At 39.1% G+C, this 22,981-nt stretch overlaps 2 protein-coding genes across 3 annotated transcripts; both read right to left on the bottom strand.

Moving 5' to 3' along the window:
* Positions 1-415: 415 nt before the first annotated feature.
* On the bottom strand, positions 416-5,232 carry LOC110809063 (AP2-like ethylene-responsive transcription factor ANT). 2 transcript variants are annotated; one of them, XM_088217235.1, is made up of 9 exons: positions 3,692-5,232; positions 2,899-3,559; positions 2,685-2,767; positions 2,492-2,500; positions 2,308-2,396; positions 2,146-2,219; positions 2,008-2,058; positions 1,818-1,894; positions 416-1,358 (listed from the first exon to the last, which is right to left on the bottom strand). In XM_088217235.1, the coding sequence occupies exons 1-9, from the start codon at positions 4,065-4,067 to the stop codon at positions 730-732; spliced, it is 2,049 nt and encodes a 682-aa protein (XP_088073361.1). In that variant the 5' UTR covers positions 4,068-5,232; the 3' UTR covers positions 416-729. The 2 variants fall into 2 exon arrangements, with proteins under 2 accessions (XP_088073361.1, XP_088073363.1); XM_088217237.1 differs by lacking the exon at positions 2,492-2,500.
* Positions 5,233-19,100: 13,868 nt separating this feature from the next.
* Positions 19,101-20,705, bottom strand: LOC110818491 (short-chain dehydrogenase ptmH-like). Its single transcript, XM_022047392.2, has one exon. The coding sequence runs from the start codon at positions 20,095-20,097 to the stop codon at positions 19,255-19,257; it is 843 nt and encodes a 280-aa protein (XP_021903084.1). The 5' UTR covers positions 20,098-20,705; the 3' UTR covers positions 19,101-19,254.
* Between the last annotated feature and the right edge of the window lie 2,276 nt (positions 20,706-22,981).

Raw genomic sequence — 22,981 nt, forward strand, 5'->3', positions numbered from 1 at the left:
ATATATACATAGATATAAACCCCATTAAGAGGATTGGATCTAACCCCACCAATCTCCTTTTTTCTTTGAATTGTGGATGTGGAATGTCTTTCAGCTTTCTCCAAAGCTGAGATGACAAAAAGGCACATGTAATGATGTTGTTATGGATGTAGAGAACAAACTGCAAATAGATGAGATCAGAATTCAGATACTTACACACACACATACATACACATAAATACACACATACATATACACATACATACACACACACACATGTATATATATGTATATTTATATAGTCAAATGGCCAAAGCAAAAGAGGTCATCTGCATTATTTGTACTTAAGAGGACTAAATAAAGCAGAGTGTAATTATGAAAATAAGGAAGTGGAGGGGGGGATCAGATCAGGTCTCACCCCATATTGCCAAAATCATTTTGTAGACTTTCAATCATATTGTCTTTTTAAAGTTTCCCCACCTCCCTATCATCTTCATAAGATATTTGGTGAAAAGGATATGAGTTTCAAATTTGTTCTTGCTTACACCTTGTCCCACAAATTTAATTAGGCCTACCCTCCTCCAGATTACCCCACAATTTTCTTCCACTATACCCTTACACAACAAATTTTCCAAGTCCCAGTTTCCTTTTCTTCTTCTTCTTCTCCTTCTTTTCATGCCAATCGAAAAAAAAAAAAAAAAAAACTTGATAAGCAACTAAATTACCCATTAAAAAGAAAAAGAAACCAAACTATCCGTCGGTCCAAGCTGCAAAAACAGGCATTTGAGGCATGGAAATTGCAGGTCGCACTTGGGCAGCAGCAGCAGCAGGAATATTCCAAGAATTGGCAGAGCCAACAGCATTGTTGAATAGCCTTGTGGGAGGAATTGAAAATAAAATTGACCTGGAGTTTCTGTCAGGACTCCCTTCTCGTGAGCTGCTTAAGCTTGTTACCAATGAACAAGCATTTGACACATGAGTCCCATTAATCTTGGCTGCATTCTCCATTTCTTGCTGAACTGATGAGCCCATTGTGTCCATACCACTCACATTGTCCTGTGTTAATGATAAAGTATGTGCCTTGTGCTGATGATCAGCTTGTTGGGAGGACTGGTACATGACCATTTTCCAGTCTGTATTACTCCCATTGTCCTGATGAATAACTGCTTTGTGGCTATTGCCAGGAGGATTTTGATTCGTACCCTCGTTTCCAGGCCCTATCTCCTTGTTTTTCCTTGCTAGTTCTCCGGCAATAAGAGTATTGCTCGCCATGATTCTCTCCACATCATATCGTGTTATGTCAAAGTTCGTTACTGCATTCACACCGCGAAATTTTATGGCTGCAATGTCATATGCTTCAGCCGCCTCCTCTTGTGTGCCTGCAATTTTATTGTAAATTAGTGAAGTGGCAGCTAAAGACCACTCATTATCATAACAAAGGGCATAGTGGAAGTTAGTGACGATTAGATTCAAGATTTTTTTTGTGTGTTTTTCCATGTGAAGAACAGCCTTATAAAAGCCTTTTTCTACTTGTTCTTTTTTTCTTTTCTTTTTGTGAGTAGTCTTAAAAAGGTGAGGTCTAAGACTATCAGTCTCTCTGTACAAATTCAAAGTGGCTGGCTCCTCATGCCTCATCAACAGCCTTATGTAAAAATGACCAGTCGTTGGGCAGAATTCATATAACCAACCAATGCCATTAAAAATTTACCCTTTTAAGGTCATAGCAGATATTTCAAGATACCCAGTTAGTAATTTAAATACCCAAAAAAGGAATGAAAGTGTTATCCAATTATAATTAAACACATATCTATTCCGGTCATAAAGATTAAAGAACTCACTGAATGTCCCAAGATAAAGGTCTTTGTTCCCTGCAACTCTGCCTATCCGAGCTTGCCATCTTCCATGCTGGTGATGTCTGTAGAAAAATGAAGATGAAAACAGAGATTTTATTAGTTATTACTGTAAAATGAAGATTACCCATTTTGAATCTTGCATCATTTCATATAAGAATGAGCTAATTGCTTAGACCTTGTTACTCCTCTGTACATAGAAGCCCCTCTTGAGAATCCACTACTTTTCCTGTTTGTACACATAAAATTCAGTACATTAAAAATTTTTTCATCATGAAGCATAATGAGGAAATGAATAGAGAAAAAAGTTACCAACCTCCTCAAATGTGCAACGTATTCCTGTCTAGTCATGTTCTTCATTTCTTCAATCTCCTTTTGGTAGTTCTCCAGCTGCCAATAGGATATAATATCAATTAAAATTAATGAAAAGAAAAATAATTTAAGAGTAGGATCTGTAAAGAGGATAAGAAATCGTTACTGGGAAATTAATATGAGTGGAGGGTCCCCAATACTTGAGTGCAGCTAAATCATAAGCTCTTGCAGCTTTTTCTTCCAGATCATAACCCCCTGAAATCAAACTCTTGGAATGACTTGATGAACAATTACAATTACATAAATTACTTGATCATTACTGTACTGAAAACAAGAAAAGAGAGGCTTACCCAGATAAACTGAAATTCATCATTTTGATATGAATAGCATCCCCACCAAACCCCAACCAAAAAAAAAAAAACAAAATAAAAACAAAGACAAAAACTTTGAAATGTCAGAAATATAGCAGGAACGGGGTGAAGAAGAAAGAATGACAGAGCTATTTGATTGTGTAAGATTGGACTCCATGTTTAGGGCCCTAACCTTGTCTCCCCTTCCTGCTTTGACCTTCCTTTTTGCAGCTATTATCCCAAAGATGAGCTTCATATCTTCCGGTCCATCTATGTCTGGTTAACAAAGATCATAACAGGTTAGACGCTTGAAGAAAACAAAACAGTTAATATTTCTTTTTTAAGTGAAAAACCCAGAAAAACGGAAGCTTTTTTTTAGAATAATACAGACGGGGAAGAAAACTTACCTTGTAACACCTCTGTACTGAGATGTTCTTTGCCCAAATGTATCAATGGATTTTCTATAAACAATTTGCTTCTGGTCCACCTTCTCTTGACCTCTTTTCTTGGTTTCCACGGCCGCTACACAGTCATTGACAGCGGGCGAAACTTGCTGCGAGCCAGTGATGCAGCTTGATTGCGAGCCAGGGCTCATGGACAAGCTCAAAGACTGTAAATCTCCATATGCCATGGCGCTGATTGACCTTGCTTCAGATCCATTATCAGTCATGCAACCGAGAATCTTCTGTTGCATTTCATGGTCGGTTGGGTATGATGACGTTCTTGAAACCCAGTTTTTCATGTCAGGCAACCCATCAGGAGCCGCAATTGTTGGGAGCTGAAGATTGCAGTCTGCAACTTGGGTGTCTTCCTGGCCTCTGATTGCTGAATAGTACTGGTATTGCTGGAGCTGAAGTTGCTGTTGATGTGGTGATCTGGAGCTTTCTTGAAGATGGCTTAGGCAATTTAGATTGGTGGGTTCATGGGTAGGAATATTCTGATGGTAATACATACTGTCTAAGCTAAGAGCCATGGCTTCCCTGTCATTAGTTTCGTAGTGATGGGTCGCCATTGTTGCACCACCAAAGAAATCTTCGAGCTTCGGAGTTGAACTTGTTACCAATGTTGCTGCTTCATACGGAAAAGTAAAAAAAACCAGTGAGTCCACCAAATTTTTGAATAAAACGTGCTTGTTTTGGGGTAGAAAAACTAAACAGCACCCAAAGAAAAAAGAATATAGATATACACAGGACGACTAACCTTGTGGCTGCTGTGACCGACCGAGAGCTTCCATTATACAAAGCGAGCCGTCAGACTTGAGTGGCATCACAGGCAGTTGATGAGAGTAAAGCCCGAGATTTTGATCTCCGTCAACTCCATAGCAAATGCCATAGTTGAGATGATTTGATGAGGAGTTAAAGAAGTTTGATGGAACTGCACAGCTAACACCAGAACTTGCAGCAGAAGAAGAAGGGGAAGAAGAAGAGCGTGTTTGGGTATGGTGGTGATGTTGTGGGTCATGAGGAACAAGACCCATTTTCATTTGAGGAGAAAGAGAGAAGCCTAACCAGTTATTATTATTATTATTGTTATTATTGCTATTACTGTTGTGATCATCATTGCACATGGACTTCATCTTCTCTCTATGTTGCTCTACTTTCCAAAACTTACCAGAGATTCTAGGCAAGTTTTCTCTTGGCGCAAGGCAACAAGTCAATCATTGGGAAACTAATAAACTAATCATATACATATGCATGTAGATTCATATATATATGCTCACACACGAAGACACCCTCTCCTCGCCAACTCCATTTTTCCTTTTTTCTTCTCTCGATCACTTCATTTTGAAAAAGAAGTTTAGAAGGGTGTTTTGTTTTGTAGCTGCAGAAGTGATTGGACCAAATCTAACAACTCATCCAAACAAATCCGAACTCCTGCAACTCAATCTATATGCCTCTTTCTCTCTCTCTCTCTCTCTCTCTCTCTCTCTCTCTCCCCGAAAAGATTTCTAAAGAGAACAAAGCAATTTCCTTTAAACTAAACAAAAAGAATGAAATTCCAGCAAGCAATGCCGGGCATCGTTGCTGCATTCCATAGGGATCTGTGTATGAGAAAGACCTCTTCTTTTACTTTACTGTGCTATCCTACGCTCCCTCTTCTTTTTCCTTTGAAATTCTTTAAAGAAAACCTCTCTTAAACCCCATTAAAGGATAATTAAAAACCTTTTAAAAAAAGACTCAGACGGGTCAGAATCAGAGAAAATCAGAATCTGAACTAGAATAATACCAGAGCTTATATATTATAACTCAAGAAACCTCATTTTCTCATGTGGGTAGAAGTTAGAATATGCTGCTCATAACCCAAAAAAGACCCAGCAGTTAAAATCAAGTGCCTTCTCTCTCGCAGCCTCTTATTTATAGTTTAATGGGTCGGGTTAGTTGGTGATCCATATTAAAACGGTGCATAATCATCTGTCCCGTAGGCTTTAATTTGGTGGCAGTAGAGTTTTCTTTTACAGAGAGAGTATGGGGTATCTAGTAATTTTACTGTAGAAAAACGCAGGTTCTGTGCAGCTGAGCTTACCCGTTTGCAGCAGAGGCAGCAGCAGCAGCTTAAAAGAGGGGACCTATCTATCTATCTATCTATCTGCCGTCTCAGCCTGAGGTCCTGAGCTCTGTAGTTACGACAAGCCCTTACACGACGCCGTTTTCCAAGACAATGGTTGGACACCACGGCAAGTCTTGGGTTGGATAGTCACATTTGACTAGCTCGTTCCCTGTTGTTATATGTCCTTTGCGATAATCCCATTTTGTGTGGATAGTTTGATTGTAGAGTCGTCTATATATATATATATATGATTTTTTAGTCTTTTAAATAAATAATTATTTAAGTTATTAACCAATAAAAGGCTTAAACGTTAAAATATATTTATGGTCTCCATATATATATATATACTTTTACGATTTAATATAAAATTTTAACATTGTCAATAAATTTAACATATTGTAACTAAATAATGGAACTAATAACTAGTAACAAAGATGAATTAAATCGAAAGATTTTCAGAAATTACAAAATGAATTTAATATAAAATTAAGATATGACCTAAATTAAATAAAAATTTAATAGTATTGGGACCAAATAGAATATTCTTTTTTATCCTTATATTATTTTTGGTTTGGTTCGGTTTCTATTTTTGTTTTGCATCAAAGTTTAGTTTCATATTCAAATTAGTTCATTTATTTACTTTAGATACTACTAACATTATTAACAATTGATGACAAGTGTCATTAATTTGGCACATGATGTGAAAAAAATATAAATTAATTTATACGATTCGATTTTTTTTATTTTAAATTAATTTAGATCGATCAATATTTAAACTTTTTTTAGGTAAGATATCATGCGACGTAAAAAATTAGTCAATAAAATAATATAACGTGCAAATATTATAGACACCTAACATAAGGTGTTACTAATATTAGTAGCTAACTAATATTGAGTGATTAGTTTAAACATTTTTTAAAAAATAAATGAATTAATTTAATGTAAAATAAAAATATGTATGAAATCGAATAACAAAAAACAATACAATGACCAAATAAATATCTCAGCTACCAATAAAAATATAGATTATTTCATTAATTTTGTCATCAGGACTAAATTTAAACTTTATATTTATTTTAATTATAAAATTATGATAGTTCTACTTAAATATAAAAAATGAACTAATATAAAAAATTACGTAAAATTAAAATAATACATTTTAAATTATGTCAATTTGAATATAATTAAAATATGTAGCTCAAATTTTACATATAATTTAAAATAAATTAAGTTTCGTCATTTTAATGTAGTTTACAATATATTATAACTAAGTTAAGTTGGATTTACAATAAATATCATAAGAGTTATAAATTTATTGTATACGTAACCTAACTAATTAATCAAAAATCTATTTTTAGGCATAATACGGATCTTAATCCTTTTGAATTACTTATATTTGAACTCAATAATATTTATTTTTGAGCAAATTATCAAATTAGATGTCGATATTTGACATTTGTTATAATTTAATTTATAATTTATTTGTTATAATTTGATCCATGATGATTTCAGGTTGTTTTAGATCCCAATTTTATTTTATTCTTTAACAATAATAAAAAAAAGTAAACTAGTTCATTTGTATTTGAGTAGTGTAAAAAATAAAATTTAAAATAACTATAATTAATTAATTAAATTAATATTTAATAAATTAATGTTACTATTATAAATAATTTGTATTATTACTAATTTTATTCATTTAATTAATTATTCAAAATTATTATTTTTTAAATTATCCAAACATAATATAATCATTTTAATTTTTTTTCTCTTAGAAATGCAAAAAAAAAAAAACTGAATATTTAAAATAAATATAAAGCACGCGTTACCAAATTATATAAAAAACCGTTAAAAACTAAATTATAATAAATAAAAAAACTATTAAAAATCAAATTGTAACAAATATCATACACTAATTTAGTAATTTTACTTTTATTTATTTTTTATGATTTAACAAAAACTGTCTTTCACAAATTATATAAAAGGGAAGAAAAACATTGGAAATTAATAAATAAAATAATGTGATTCACTATATATATATATATATGTATATATTTAGTTACTTTAAATGGTTTTTATGGATAGTATGTGTATATATATATAATATAATATAAGAATTTAGGAAAAATTTAATAAAAAGAAAAAGAAAATAAAGGTGATCATGAGAACAGCCATGGTAAGAGAATATTTAGTGGACTAAAATTCACAAATTTGTTTTTGACAGGGAGAGGAGTCCGGTGGTCAGAATCTAAAGATCATGATGTGAACCAAACATGGCCCCAAATGTAGATTTATTTACCCATATTGTCCCATTATAAAAACATTGTGAAGGACAAAATATAAAATTATTGATGTGGGATATACAGCTTTAACTATATATATGTATGTATGTGTCTTAAAATATAATAGTCAACACCTGGTTCCAGACAAAAATGTGGGGAGGTGGGTCACTTTTTATATATTTCAAATCCTAATCTCATTTCTCCAATTCAAATTATTTTACTTTAGTTTATATATATATATAGAGATATTTAATTTTATCATTTTATTTTGGTTTTATAGGATAATATTTTAAAATTATCAAGAATAAACGTTTAATTTAATGAATAAAAAATTAGTTTAAAGAATAATACAATTTAATTTAAGATTATTTTACATCTTCTCTGTAACGGCCCCGGAAAATATAAAAATGAAATGAGTATTTAAATATATCGAATGCGGAAGCGAGATCAAAATTTCAGTTAACATCCCTTACACGAAAAACCAAACAAACGTACTTAAAATATAAAAGGTTAAACTAACTAAGAAAGAAAACTCGAAAATAAACTATGCGTATGACTACAGAGTCTCTAGGCATCCCCTTCGTCGTCCTCCTGCGGAACGGGCTCGGGAACCATGTCTTCCTGATCTGAAATGGTTAATTAAGGAGTGAGCTACACTAGCCCAGTAAGAACATCACGATATCTCACCGTCACGGAGATAAAGGTGGGTAGAAAACCACAAAAAGACCAATGGAGCATAATTTACAATAAACTCGTTTATTAACAACAAAACCTTTTATCAATAATAAAACTTTTACCATCCACTTACCTTGGTGGAATTTATGAAAACAATATGAGAAAAACAATAACATTATCATAATCATTGAATAATCTAAGCTGTAAAACATAACACTTATCACGCCTCTTGTAATTCAATCATTGTACAACATATCTTTTTTTCTCATTTACCAGCCTACTAGTATCCGTGGGGGTCCATAGGGGTTCCGCTACCCGTTAACCTTTAACATTCATAATCAGTTTCCAGGGCCGTCCCCATACCCCGTCCGGTATGGGCGCCAAAACCATGAACCTCAATACCCCGTCCGGTATGAGGGTGAAACGGGCCGTCCCCATACCCCGTCCGGTATGGGCGCCAAAACCATAAACCTCAATACCCCGTCCGGTATGAGGGTGAAACGGGCCGTCCCCATACCCCGTCCGGTATGGGCGCCAAAACCATAAGATCTCCATACCCCGTCCGGCATGTGAGACCACAATCCCGGTAGGGTTCCCTACGGACCCGGTCCGTCCACCATCTCCCAGGATATCTAGTCAGGCTGACCCCCATAATACAATTATCAGTCTACACAATCTTTCATTTTTCCTTTTCCTCAATCAGCATCATCAATTCACATTTAAACAAGCAAATCGTAATTCATGCCGAACAGACAACATACAGTATCAGTTTTTCAGTCATTCAACCCATAATTAATAAAAACGTAGTACATGCACACAAATCTGTAAAATGAACACATCAAACCTCATTTTGCATTTAAAGCTGTAAACAGGCCAAATAACAGTAAATCATCAATCACACCAGACTCGGGCTCCATTAGCAACCTTAAGCAATTTCACACATGCGTTAATTCAAGAAATACCGTTTTATCATTTTGAACTTTAATACCGTGATAGGAAATAGGGTGAGGGGTCCTTACTTGTTTTCGGGATCCGAATACGATTCACAGTGCGCCTGCAGGCTGTCCCTAATTTTCCCTGAATTTTTCCCGGGGAACTGAAACACGCTAACAGTACCTGCACGGGTTCCAAAAAAAATCCAAATTAGGCCCAGGGCCTCTTTCGGCCCAAATCGCAACTCCGGCACGGCGGCTCCGCCGTGCTCCGGCGACGGCGCCGCCGCTGGCGGCGGCGAGTCGCCTCGGGTTGACTGTTTTCGGCCGTTTTTGGCCGAATTCGGCCACACTCGCATTGGTCCTTGTCAGAAAACAACCCTAGGGCCCTCGGGGGGCCAAAAAAAATCACGGAAAAGCGGAGCTTACCGGCGGCGGCGCTCTCGGGTACGACGACTCTCCGGCGAAGTTCGTGTTTTGGTGATTTGGCTTCGGTCAACCTGTAGAGAAAAGAATGGTGATCACGGTGATATAAAAATTGCATCGAACGGAGGCCGGGAAGGGCCTCGTCGGAGGTAAAAACCGAGAGGGGGCGCGGCGGCGCCGCTGGGCTTCGGTCGCGTATTCCGGCCGTTTGGCCGGGATTTCGGCTTCGATTTGGCCATAGGAGGAATCAGTGGGGAAAAACGAATCGGGGGTATGAAATTTACCTCGATCGGCGGTCGGAAATTTCCCCGGTGCGGCGGCGAGTGGCGGCGGGTGGCGGCGGTCGGCCTCTGGTTCGTCTTCTCCGGCGAGCGGCTGGCGGCTAGGGTTTTTGGTCTGGTGTGGGGGTTCTATTTATAACCCCTTGCCTTTTGATCACAGCCGTTCGTTTTGATTGAATCTGGGCCGTCCGTGCGTTTGAATCTGGGCCGTCCGATCGCGTGATTGATCTGGGCCGTCGGATCGCACCCACGCGGATCGCCAACGTGGCTCCTTTCGGAGTGACGCGATCTTGCCACGTGGCAGGCCCCGGTTGGCCGGGACTGTTGACCGGGCCTGCTGACGTGGCTGCTGACGTGGCCCCTTTTTTTTTTTTTTTTTTTTTTTTCCTCCTTTCCGGGTGCTACAACTCTCCCCCCCATAAAGAAATTTGGTCCCCAAATTTGCCTCATTACTCTTGATCAAACAGATGAGGATATTGGGCCCTAAATTCTGATTCCAGCTCCCAAATCGCCTCCCTAGGCGTGTGGTTCTGCCACAAGACTTTTACAAATGATATTTCCCGGTTACGGAGTATTCTGCTTTCTCGGTCCGTGATACTGACCGGTACTTCTTCATAAGACAAGTCCTCTCGGAGTGAGAGCGGTTCATGAGCCACGACATGAGAAGGGTCCGGATTGTACTTGCGCAGCATAGATACATGAAACACATTGTGAACCCGGGAGAGCTCAGGGGGCAGTGCAAGTCTGTAGGCAGTGGTACCAATCTTGTATAAGATTTCAAAGGGTCCAATGTATCTGGGGTTTAATTTTCCCCTTCTGCCGAACCTACTAATTCCCTTGAAGGGGGTGACTTTAAGAAACACCCGGTCACCTTTCTCAAAGGCCAGGTCCCTCCTTCGGGTATCAGCATAGCTCTTTTGCCTACTCTGAGCTGTCTGGATGTTCTTCTTGATCTTAACTATCTTGGACGTGGTTTCTTCCACTAAATCCGGGCCAAACAATCTTCTATCGCCCACTTCCTCCCAACAAATCGGTGACCTGCACGGACGCCCGTATAGCGCCTCGTATGGGGCCATGCCGATGCTTGCTTGGTAACTGTTGTTGTAGGCAAACTCTATCAGGGGTAGATGGTCGTCCCAATGGCCTCCGGAGTCAAGGACACAAGCTCGGAGCATATCCTCCAGCGTACGGATTGTCCTCTCTGATTGTCCATCGGTTTGGGGGTGGAAGGCAGTACTGAGGGACAGCTTTGTTCCCATAGCTTGCTGGAAACTATTCCAAAACCGAGAAGTGAATCTGGGATCCCTGTCGGATACCACTGTTACTGGGACCCCATGCAGTCTGACTATTTCCCGGACATACATTCTTGCCAACTTGTCCAACGAATCAGTCATTCTGATGGCCAGGAAGTGGGAAGACTTAGTGAGTCGGTCAACAATTACCCATATGGCATCGTGTCCCGATCGTGCCTTGGGTAGTCCCGATACGAAGTCCATGGTGATGTGTTCCCACTTCCATTCTGGAATCGGTAAAGGCTGAAGCAACCCCCCTGGGCGTTGATGTTCTGCTTTGACCTGCTGACATACCAAGCACTTAGATACAAAGTCGGCTATATCTCTCTTCATCCCATTCCACCAGAATCGGGGTCGCATAGTTTGGTACATTTTTGTACTTCCTGGATGCATGGCGAACCTTGAACTATGGGACTCTGTCATGATGTCTCTTTTTAATTCATTGTCGTATGGGACACACATTCTGTCCTTGAAACGAATCAATCCGTCGGCAGAGATCTGAAATTCTGAGTTCACTCCCTGTTCTGCATCATTCTTGCAGTTTACTAGGGCGGGGTCGATTGACTGGGCTTCCTTTATTCTTTGGATTAACTCGGGTTGGACTGCTAGGTGGCTCAAACATGTGGCCCTCTTCAGATCTTGCAGTCGAACCTGCTGCGTAGCCCCAATGGACCTGCATTCCGAAACCATCAGATGGGCTAGGGTGCCTGCACTCTTCCTACTGAGGGCATCGGCTACTACGTTGCCCTTACCTGGATGGTATAGGATGTCACAATCATAGTCCTTGAGGAGTTCCATCCACCTTCTCTGACGCATGTTGAGATCCTTCTGAGTGAAGATGTGCTTCAAGCTCTTATGATCGGTGTAGATCTGAAAGGTCTCTCCATACAAATAATGGCGCCAGATTTTCAAGGCGTGTATGATTGCGGCAAGCTCCAAATCATGGGTAGGATAGTTCTTCTCATGATTCTTTAGCTGTCTAGACCCATATGCTATAACCTTTCCATGCTGCATCAGGACACAACCCAGGCCCAGATAGGAGGCATCACTATAAACTGTATACCCTCCTGATCCACTCGGTAGAGCCAGCACGGGTGCAGTAGTCAGTCGTTTCTTCAATTCTGAAAAACTCCTTTCGCAGTTCTCATTCCAATCAAACTTTGCATTCTTCTTTGTGAGTCGGGTTAGAGGGGCCGCTAGACTGGAGAACCCTTCGACAAACCGGCGGTAATAACCCGCCATCCCTAGGAAACTGCGAATTTCCTTAACTGTTGTCAGCCTTTTCCAACCAAGTACCGCTTCAACCTTTTCGGGGTTCACCGACACCCCTTCCTTCGATATAACATGTCCTAGGAAGGCGGTTTGCTCGAGCCAAAATCCACACTTGCTCAACTTTGCATACAACTTCTTTTCCCTGAGTACCTGGAGGACTTGGGCAAGATGATGAGCATGTTCTTCTCTACTTTTTGAGTAGACTAAGATATCATCGATGAACACGATGACAAATTTATCCAAGAACTCTCTGAAGATTCTGTTCATTAGATCCATAAAGATGGCCGGGGCGTTGGTTAGCCCAAACGGCATAACCAGGAACTCATAGTGTCCGTACCTGGTTCGGAATGCCGTCTTGGGGATGTCTTCTGCTCTCACTTTTACCTGATGGTAACCTGATCGTAGATCTATTTTAGAAAAGACCTGTGCACCCTGCAACTGATCGAAAAGGTCATCAATCCGGGGGAGAGGGTACTTGTTTTTAATTGTTACCTTGTTTATCCTTCTATAATCAATACACAGTCTCAACGTTCCATCTCCTTTCTTTGCAAAAGTAACCCCGGCACCCCATGGGGAAATGCTGTGTCTAATGAAGCCACTGTTTTGTAGCTCAGTGATTTGTTTCCTTAGCTCTTCCATCTCGATGCGGCTCATTCGGTAAGGAGCTACCGAGATGGGTTGGGTTCCTGGCTGTAAGTCTATGGTGAACTCGACCTCTCTGTCCCCTGGTAGACCGGGCAGTTCATCCGGAAATACGTCTGGAAAGTCTCGGACTACTGGAATCTCTTGGATACAAACTTCCTTCTTGGGTTTACCTAGTTAGGGAAAATACAATATCAACGCACTGGGAATTAAGAAGAAAAGAATTTGTCATTAGGGAGAATCAGTACCGAATAATTTTATTAACTTGTAAATGGCTCCTCGTTGGGAGGATTAAATACAATCTTTTTATTAAAGCAGTCTATGGTGGCGTGATACGCCGCCAGCCAATCCATTCCTAGGATTACATCAAAATCCCCTGTGTCTAACCCTATCAGGTCTACCCTCAATTTCCTATCTGCTATCTCCACGGCACATGCCCTGTAGACAACCTCTCCTAGTAATGTCTCCCCCCCAGCGGTAGATACAAACAATAATGAATCAAGTCTATCAGGTGGTACACAAATTTTGGAAGCAAGAACATGTGAAATAAAAGAATGTGATGCACCAGTATCAAACAAAATATGAGCAATGTGGCCAGAGATAGTATACATACCATGTACCACGTCCGGGTCTGCATCGGCATCCTTCTGGGTAAGGTTGTAAACTCTGCCCTGGATTGGAGGCCTCCCTTGATTCTGGTTCCTAGGACACTCCCTCGCATAGTGCTGGGCACTGCCGCATATGCGACAGGTGTTGTTGAGGCGGTAGCAGGGTCGGTCCCCATGATCCCTGCCGCAGTACTGGCAGATCTTCCCACGAGCTGCCCCCATAGCCTGAGGAGGGCCCTGAGCGGCAGGCCTGGGTCTCTTGCTGGGTTGGACCGGCATGGTAGGCGCTGGCCTGCGGAGCGGGGCTGAAGGTCGGGAACTTCCCGCTAGCTGAGGGCGGGTGTCGAAGCTCCTTTCTATGATCTGCGCCTTTGCCAGGACTGCCGAATATGTCTCGAGCTCCATCACCAACAAGTGCTGTCTGATCGCCGGGCGGAGACCCCACTGGAATTTCCTGGCCTTTCGGCCCTCATCCAACAATGTCTCCGGGGCATGTCGGCCCAGCTCCAGGAACTTGCGGGCATACTCCGACACTGTCATATTACCCTGGACCAACTGAGCAAATTCAATTTCCTTTAAATGTTGGATGTGCTTAGGGAGATACTCCGCATGGAAAGCCGCTAGGAACTGCTCCCAAGTAACTGGTACAGGCAGGGTGGCCCGCTTGAGCTCCCACCAGCGTACTGCTTCCCCTACCAGCATGTAGGAGGCAATGGCAGCCCTCTGCTCAGGAATTACTCCCAAGGTCTCAAAGGCTCGCTCAGTCTCCGCCAGCCAGTATTGGGCCTCTTCAAAAGAGGATTCCCCCGAAAAAGTATAAGGGTTCAGTCTCCTGTACCTCTCTATGAAGCCAGGGTCGATCAAGGAGGGAGCGGGGTCCCGAGGTAAAGGAACTGGGGCCGGCTAACGGTGAACTGGGGGACCCTGTGGTGGCGCCTGCTGATGGGGTGGGGGCACTGGAATGTGCTGTGGCGGTACCTGTTGGTACCGTGGCTGTGGTACCGGGTCGTACCGTGGAGGAACAGGCTCCTGCCGGGGTGGCTCGGGATCAGCCTGCTGTAACGGGGGCTCAACCTGCGCTAGCGGAGGAGGTCCGGGTAACTCCCTTCTCTCCTCTTGCCTTCGCTGAGCAGCTACGAGAGCTTCCACCATCTCATATAATCTGTCCAAATCCTCCCGAAGCGAATTATCTTGGGCCGCTCGGTTTAGTGGGGGCCTTCCTCTCCTCATTTCTGTGTACCTGCATTTACAAGGAATGGTTGAGTAACGACCAATCGGTGAGTATTTCTTTAAAGGACTATAGTGTAAGGGATGGGTCCGAGGAAATGCGGCTCTGATACCAACTGTAACGGCCCCGGAAAATATAAAAATGAAATGAATATTTAAATATATCGAATGCGGAAGCGAGATCAAAATTTCAGTTAACATCCCTTACACGAAAAACCAAACAAACGTACTTAAAATATAAAAGGTTAAACTAACTAAGAAAGAAAACTCGAAAATAAACTATGCGTATGACTACAGAGTCTCTAGGCATCCCCTTCGTCGTCCTCCTGCGGAACGGGCTCGGGAACCATGTCTTCCTGATCTGAAATGGTTAATTAAGGAGTGAGCTACACTAGCCCAGTAAGAACATCACGATATCTCACCGTCACGGAGATAAAGGTGGGTAGAAAACCACAAAAAGACCAATGGAGCATAATTTACAATAAACTCGTTTATTAACAACAAAACCTTTTATCAATAATAAAACTTTTACCATCCACTTACCTTGGTGGAATTTATGAAAACAATATGAGAAAAACAATAACATTATCATAATCATTGAATAATCTAAGCTGTAAAACATAACACTTATCACGCCTCTTGTAATTCAATCATTGTACAACATATCTTTTTTTCTCATTTACCAGCCTACTAGTATCCGTGGGGGTCCATAGGGGTTCCGCTACCCGTTAACCTTTAACATTCATAATCAGTTTCCAGGGCCGTCCCCATACCCCGTCCGGTATGGGCGCCAAAACCATGAACCTCAATACCCCGTCCGGTATGAGGGTGAAACGGGCCGTCCCCATACCCCGTCCGGTATGGGCGCCAAAACCATAAACCTCAATACCCCGTCCGGTATGAGGGTGAAACGGGCCGTCCCCATACCCCGTCCGGTATGGGCGCCAAAACCATAAGATCTCCATACCCCGTCCGGCATGTGAGACCACAATCCCGGTAGGGTTCCCTACGGACCCGGTCCGTCCACCATCTCCCAGGATATCTAGTCAGGCTGACCCCCATAATACAATTATCAGTCTACACAATCTTTCATTTTTCCTTTTCCTCAATCAGCATCATCAATTCACATTTAAACAAGCAAATCGTAATTCATGCCGAACAGACAACATACAGTATCAGTTTTTCAGTCATTCAACCCATAATTAATAAAAACGTAGTACATGCACACAAATCTGTAAAATGAACACATCAAACCTCATTTTGCATTTAAAGCTGTAAACAGGCCAAATAACAGTAAATCATCAATCACACCAGACTCGGGCTCCATTAGCAACCTTAAGCAATTTCACACATGCGTTAATTCAAGAAATACCGTTTTATCATTTTGAACTTTAATACCGTGATAGGAAATAGGGTGAGGGGTCCTTACTTGTTTTCGGGATCCGAATACGATTCACAGTGCGCCTGCAGGCTGTCCCTAATTTTCCCTGAATTTTTCCCGGGGAACTGAAACACGCTAACAGTACCTGCACGGGTTCCAAAAAAAATCCAAATTAGGCCCAGGGCCTCTTTCGGCCCAAATCGCAACTCCGGCACGGCGGCTCCGCCGTGCTCCGGCGACGGCGCCGCCGCTGGCGGCGGCGAGTCGCCTCGGGTTGACTGTTTTCGGCCGTTTTTGGCCGAATTCGGCCACACTCGCATTGGTCCTTGTCAGAAAACAACCCTAGGGCCCTCGGGGGGCCAAAAAAAATCACGGAAAAGCGGAGCTTACCGGCGGCGGCGCTCTCGGGTACGGCGACTCTCCGGCGAAGTTCGTGTTTTGGTGATTTGGCTTCGGTCAACCTGTAGAGAAAAGAATGGTGATCACGGTGATATAAAAATTGCATCGAACGGAGGCCGGGAAGGGCCTCGTCGGAGGTAAAAACCGAGAGGGGGCGCGGCGGCGCCGCTGGGCTTCGGCCGCGTATTCCGGCCGTTTGGCCGGGATTTCAGCTTCGATTTGGCCATAGGAGGAATCAGTGGGGAAAAACGAATCGGGGGTATGAAATTTACCTCGATCGGCGGTCGGAAATTTCCCCGGTGCGGCGGCGAGTGGGGGCGGGTGGCGGCGGTCGGCCTCTGGTTCGTCTTCTCCGGCGAGCGGCTGGCGGCTAGGGTTTTTGGTCTGGTGTGGGGGTTCTATTTATAACCCCTTGCCTTTTGATCACAGCCGTTCGTTTTGATTGAATCTGGGCCGTCCGTGCGTTTGAATCTGGGCTGTCCGATCGCGTGATTGATCTGGGCCGTCGGATCGTACCCACGCGGATCGCCAACGTGGCTCCTTTCGGAGTGACGCGATCTTGCCACGTGGCAGGCCCCGGTTGGCCGGGACTGCTGACCGGGCCTGCTGACGTGGCTGTTGACGTGGCCCCCCCTTTTTTTTTTTTTTTTTCCTCCTCCTTTCCGGGTGCTACATTCTCAAACTAAAATTTACCTCCATTAATTGTTTTGTATTGAAAAAAAATATAAACGTACCCAGAAATTATTTTTATCATAATTTTAAATGACGAATTTTTAAATACTATTTTATCTGTTTAAAATTTTTGAATAATAACTGTATAAATTTATATGCGAAAGAGTGTATTAAAAATATAAATAAATAATTAAATTTTTTTTATAATTATATTCGGCTTATATTTTTGAAATAATTTGTTTAATCTATATGTTATTTTAAGAAAGTTAATAATTTGGTTATTTATTTGAAAATTAAGAACTAATCTTGTAATGAACAGGGCAGGTGTTGATTAAGTAAACACTAATTACTTAAAAGGGACCGCCTTGCTCTCAAAGTTGATATTCCTCCGAAGGGCCCTTAAAAAGAACATGCTTTTTGTAGGCCGCAAACACTTTATATCCTCCATTATAATTATTAATTAACATGATTACTTTTTGCTAATTAATTAAACCCTTCTTGTTCTTAATTAATTAACCGAATTAAACGATTCCTTTCCTATCATTACATTACTTGCTTTTAATTTAATTATATAAAAGTACTGACAGCCACTTAATTTAATGATTTTTGCATATTTTTTTTCTATAAAATTATTTAATATTTATATATTATTTAATTGATGAATGTATATTTAATCTATTCAAAAATTATATAAAATGGGTTTAACTATAAATTGATTAAAAGAATAATTATTACGTAATTCAAATTTACAAGTTAATTTTATAAATATAATTTATTCATTTTGAATTTTTATAAAGATTTGTCATGCTTTTGAAAAATCTAATATGTATATATATTTTTAATTAAAACTGGTGTTCTGTAAAATGAAAAAGTAAGCGGAATTAATTTCAATTAATTCAAAACCCATTCTGAATCTATTTAATTATTAATTTATAATCATTATTAATTTATTTCTGTAAGCATATATGTATGTATGTATATATAGATAATGACTTGACAAAGATCACGAAAGCTTTTCGAAAACGAGTCTGAAAAATTTTTCATGCGTTTTTATGATACAAGCTACGTGTATTGTGTTTTGTCAACCTCACAGGGTCGTACTAAAAACAATAAAACATGCCTCATTTAACTCCTCTGGCTTTTCCTTTGTTGCCTACCTTGACTTTAACACACACACACACACACATGCACCTATATATATATATATATACAAAATGTCCTTGACTGTATGTGCAGTGTTATTTTGATATTTTAATTTATCAACTGTTGTTAATTGAATTAATATATGTGAGTTAGAAAATATTATTTTCTATTACCAAGGAGAGTACTCTTCGGATTCAAGAAAAGACAAAACTGAAACCGGAAGCAACATAATGAAATCAGAAATTTAAAAAAAAAAAATTGATGAAAAAAATATAGGGTTAGTTTATGATATAAATATGGCTCTTAGCATTGTACTCATTGGTATCTTGGGATATGTATACATATATACACGCAAACACTGTACGTGCATGCATTAATCACACACACACACACACATATAGATATATATATACATCCCAATATAGTTTGGAGTACCATTTCAAACCAATTATTATTATTACTATTACTTAAATTAATGTATCGAATTCATAAGAAAAACATATAAATCCATATATATGAGTTTGTGTGTGGGCGCGCGCGGGGTGTGTAGTGGGTGTTGAATGTAAAATATTGCATGGAGACAGATTTTCTATCGAGAATGATTTTGTTTTTTGAAAAGAGGGTTTTAAGGGGTCTGTTTGGCTACCGAGAAAGAAGGCAGGATCCACCATCTCCTTTCTTTTTGATTGCAGTAATGATGAATTAATGTTTTTTCTTTGAAAAAAAATTTTCCAGTCGCCCAAACAAGCACTAGAAGCCAATAGGGGTTTACTAGAAATAGTGGATAGACTAATAAAACACATCTGTTTTCTGCCTCACCATTTCCTGCTTTCTTTCAATATCAATACTCTCTTTTACTTTTCTCATCACTAGTCTGCTTTTGAAAAACTCTCCCTTCACGGGTTCTACCATGTTTCTCAGAAAATTATTTATGGTAAACTACCACATAATATTATTACTAATTTATTATAATTTAGAGGTAATTAATTACATCTTCTTGTTTAATCCAAAACGAGTAGAGAAAAAAAGATCTCTAACCCACATAGGAGACCATGAAAGCACAGTAAACAAACCAGTCATATGACCAAACATAATCTGTCGTGGTGGTTTTCTTCTCAAAACTTTCTCTGCTACATGTCTAGCAAATATGGTGGCATCAGTCGCAGAAGCTCCTTGCGAAGCTCCGGCTCGCTCAGCAATGGAGTCCTTAAAACCCTTATAAAGTTTCCAATCTGGGTCCTTTAATCTCTCCATGTTCGCTCGGCCAAAATTGGATTTAACCGCACCGGGCATTACCACCACCACATTAATCCCAAAAGGCCTTAATTCAACCCGCAAGGCGTCGGACATAGCATGAACAGAAGCTTTACTAGCACAATATGATCCCGCCCATGGCGTTGAGACTTTCCCCACCACACTGCCTATGTTCACTATGCACCCACTTCTCCTTTCCGCCATGTGAGGCACCACTTGTTGGATCATTCTTAATTGCCCTAACATGTTAATCTCCCAAGCATTTCTTATTGTGTCTAGTGAAAGCTCTGCTAATGGACCGACACTGCCTATGCCAGCATTGTTGATCAACACATCTATGTGACCATATTTGGAGATGATGGTATTAATTGCTGATGAGACACTTATATCGGATAAAACATCGAGCTCTAACGTCTTAATTTTGTCGAAACTATTAAGATCCGACATGTTGTTCATTCTCTGAGGTGTGTCGGAAGCAAAGACACGACATTGTTTCTCAGCAAATGCTTTGCAGTATTCATAACCTATTCCACCTTTGGCACAACCAGTGATCAAAACCACCTTAGGATTGTTCATGTTTGTTTGATCAACTTTCTTGTTTACTTAATCCTTATTTAAGTTTGTTAATGATCTAGAGTTTAGTTCCCTAATTCGAATATGCTACAGAATAAGTATATGCTTAATTATGATAAACATTAGCCGGCTCTAGCTAAGTTTTGCTACAAAAAGACATATATATTATATGTGATTAATTTCTTATACATGTCCTAAACTATGTGTCTTTTTTTCAAAGCCGTCGTGAAGAAATTTTATTTATTTCTTTAATACTTGTAATAACAAAAAATTGCACAAAACTCAACAATCTTTCAAACAAGAGTATGAAAATGGATTAAAATATAAATAATTCAAACTATATAAAAACAAAATGACATAACATAAATTTTCGAATAAATATTAACGGTAAGTAATTATTTGAGGAATGTTTAAAGGTTTTCAATTAAGAAAGTGGAGGAAGAAGAAAAAAAAAAAAGAAAAATTACCCTATTAGGTGTATGAATAATATTTCTAAGATATGAAACATCCTATACTACAATTGTGGAAGCATGTCTTTACTAGGTAGTAAAATATAGTTAATACGAAAATACGATAACCCGAAAAATTAGAAATTATACCCCCCCCCCCAAAAAAAAAAAAAGAAAAGAAAAGAAAGATGTTGTTAACCTTATTTACATCTTAAATACAATGAAGACTCATCATAACAATAAACGTGAAAGGTATATGTTTATGGACGTAATCAATCATTGAGAAATAATGAGACCAAATGGATTTCTTCAAATGAAATTTAATTTGTTGAACAATTAATTCTTCCCAACAAAGATCCTGGAAGCAGTGCAAAATCGCAGAAGGACCACCTAGGCAGACATTATTATTGTTATTATTATTGAAAAGGGCAGGAAAAATAGACCCAAAAGAAAGAAAAAAGAGGAAGGCAAGTTACAGAATTAAATGAGGAGGAAGAAGAAGAAGATTGCAGAGGAGTTGTTTGGCATTTCACGTGGATCATAAAAATCCAAAGCAAAATCTAAAACAAGAGAAGGCAACAGCAGAGTCAACAAAAAGCAAGTTATGGATAGCAACCAATCTCTTAACCATTTTGTGTTTACACTCTATGCATGCTTTTTTCTTCGTTTAGTATTTTAAAGTTAAACAAATCAAAATTAGCCTGACTGCACATCACACCTTGTATTTGGTTTTCTATGATTATATATATATGTATGTACGTAAACTTAAAAACTTATTTAAAGAAGAAATAAAAGGGGAAGAAGAAAAGAAAAGTGTGTTGAAGACAAAAAAAAAAAGAAAAGTGGTTTCTTCTCAACCTCACCAGATTGCCAGTTTTATTTCCCCCCCCTGCAGTCTGCAGAGACTCTTAACATCATTAACTTCCTTTACCTTCTCTCCTGTATGCATTCTCTTCTCTGAAATGTCATGCTCTATGACCTAAAAATAAAAACACGTCATGTCACATTCAAACAATACGATTCTCTTTTTTCTTTTTTCTTTTTCTTTGTATATATCCTAATTAATTGCTCTTTTTTTTTTTTTTTTTTTAACAAATTTAAAACCAAGCAACTTTCTGAGTTTAAGCTGTTGTGGGGAATTAATTGAAAATTTTGATGAAACTCTTATCAAATCTTGTAATCTCAAATAAAATGCGATATCAAGTCAAACCTTTTTTTATCCTCTTAGTTGTATCATCTCCTACTTAAAACTAAGCCTTCCTTCATAAATGGACTCTAAAACATTTCTAAATTTATTCCAGAATTGCTTTAGAAGACACGAGGTACCCAGAAATTCTCCCGATTACCTTCTCTTTTTGGTAATTCTCCTTCCATTATCCAAAATAGTTGTAAATTGGAAAAATTTAAAGAAAAAAGCTCCCAAAAAAAAAAAAAAAAACTCTAGCCCATGCCTAAAAGAAGATTTTGCCATTGAAGATAAAAAAAGAAAAGAAAAGTGAAAAAAGCAATGGCCCAAACCCTATATTCACAAATATTAAAAGCCCTAAAAAACAAACACACCAATCACCAAAAATACCCATATTCCTAGGACCCCTATCTTGTCTGAAAGAGAGTGCAAACAGAGAAAGTTTTCTGTTATAAGAATTCTATATAATCAATATATATATATATATAAATATGGAAGGTGGGTAGGGTTTAAATGAAAGAAGAATCCAAACCCATAATCCAACATTGTTGACAAGGAGGTGCCTTTCATGTCCCTGGAAACATGGATTAAAATTTGCAAAATTTCCCACTTTTGCTTTGCCCTCATAAAAGCACGAGGAATGAGACTGAGAGAGATGTTTTTTTCTTTATGGCATTTACTTCTTTTTTATTATTAATTTTTTCTTTCTTGATGTGAGACATATATTTGACTCGGAATGTATTGAAAGGGATAGGCAACCAACTAAATTAAATTAAACAACAATTCATATATGGAAGACAGCTTAACCTTTGTTGAAAATTTCATCAACTAAACTATAAAAGATGTAAACTTTTCCAAAACGACAAGACAAGCCTCCCTCTTGTTCAGTAAATTAATTGTGCACAAAGAGGCCTAAAATAAACCAACTGGGCTGTTATCTTAGCTCGTATGCTCACCCATGACACGACACTTTCAAAATTAACATGCGTCGAAGAAAAGTACTACTGGAGGCCCAAATAACATACCATACCTCACGGGTTTTGGACTCTCGCATCGAGGTCCATTGTTAAATTAGGATCTGCCCAAAAAATTAGACTGCGTAGAAATATATGTTTATATATATATATGTCAGGGTTCGTGTTTGAATATGCTTAATACAGATGTCTGAGTAATTTACGTGACTACGAATTTTATGTTTACATATTTATATATATGTCCGTTATTATACTGTGAAAACCAAGCCATCTCCAGT

This window comes from Carica papaya, chromosome 4 (genome assembly GCF_054855325.1).
Source record: "Carica papaya isolate Zhongbai chromosome 4, ASM5485532v1, whole genome shotgun sequence".
Classification (NCBI taxonomy): domain Eukaryota; kingdom Viridiplantae; phylum Streptophyta; class Magnoliopsida; order Brassicales; family Caricaceae; genus Carica; species Carica papaya.

What these genes read in the sequence shown, in the direction of transcription:
- LOC110809063 (XM_088217235.1), bottom strand. Translation starts at nt 4,067, where the DNA reads ATGAAGTCCATGTGCAATGATGATCACAACAGTAATAGCAATAATAAC. An exon ending in TACGTTGCACATTTGAGGAG is followed by an intron (nt 2,059 to 2,145) that starts GTTGGTAACTTT and finishes GTGTACAAACAG; the next exon opens with GAAAAGTAGTGGATTCTCAA. An exon ending in ATGTACAGAGGAGTAACAAG is followed by an intron (nt 1,895 to 2,007) that starts GTCTAAGCAATT and finishes ATTTTTCTACAG; the next exon opens with ACATCACCAGCATGGAAGAT.
- LOC110818491 (XM_022047392.2), bottom strand. Translation starts at nt 20,097, where the DNA reads ATGAACAATCCTAAGGTGGTTTTGATCACTGGTTGTGCCAAAGGTGGA.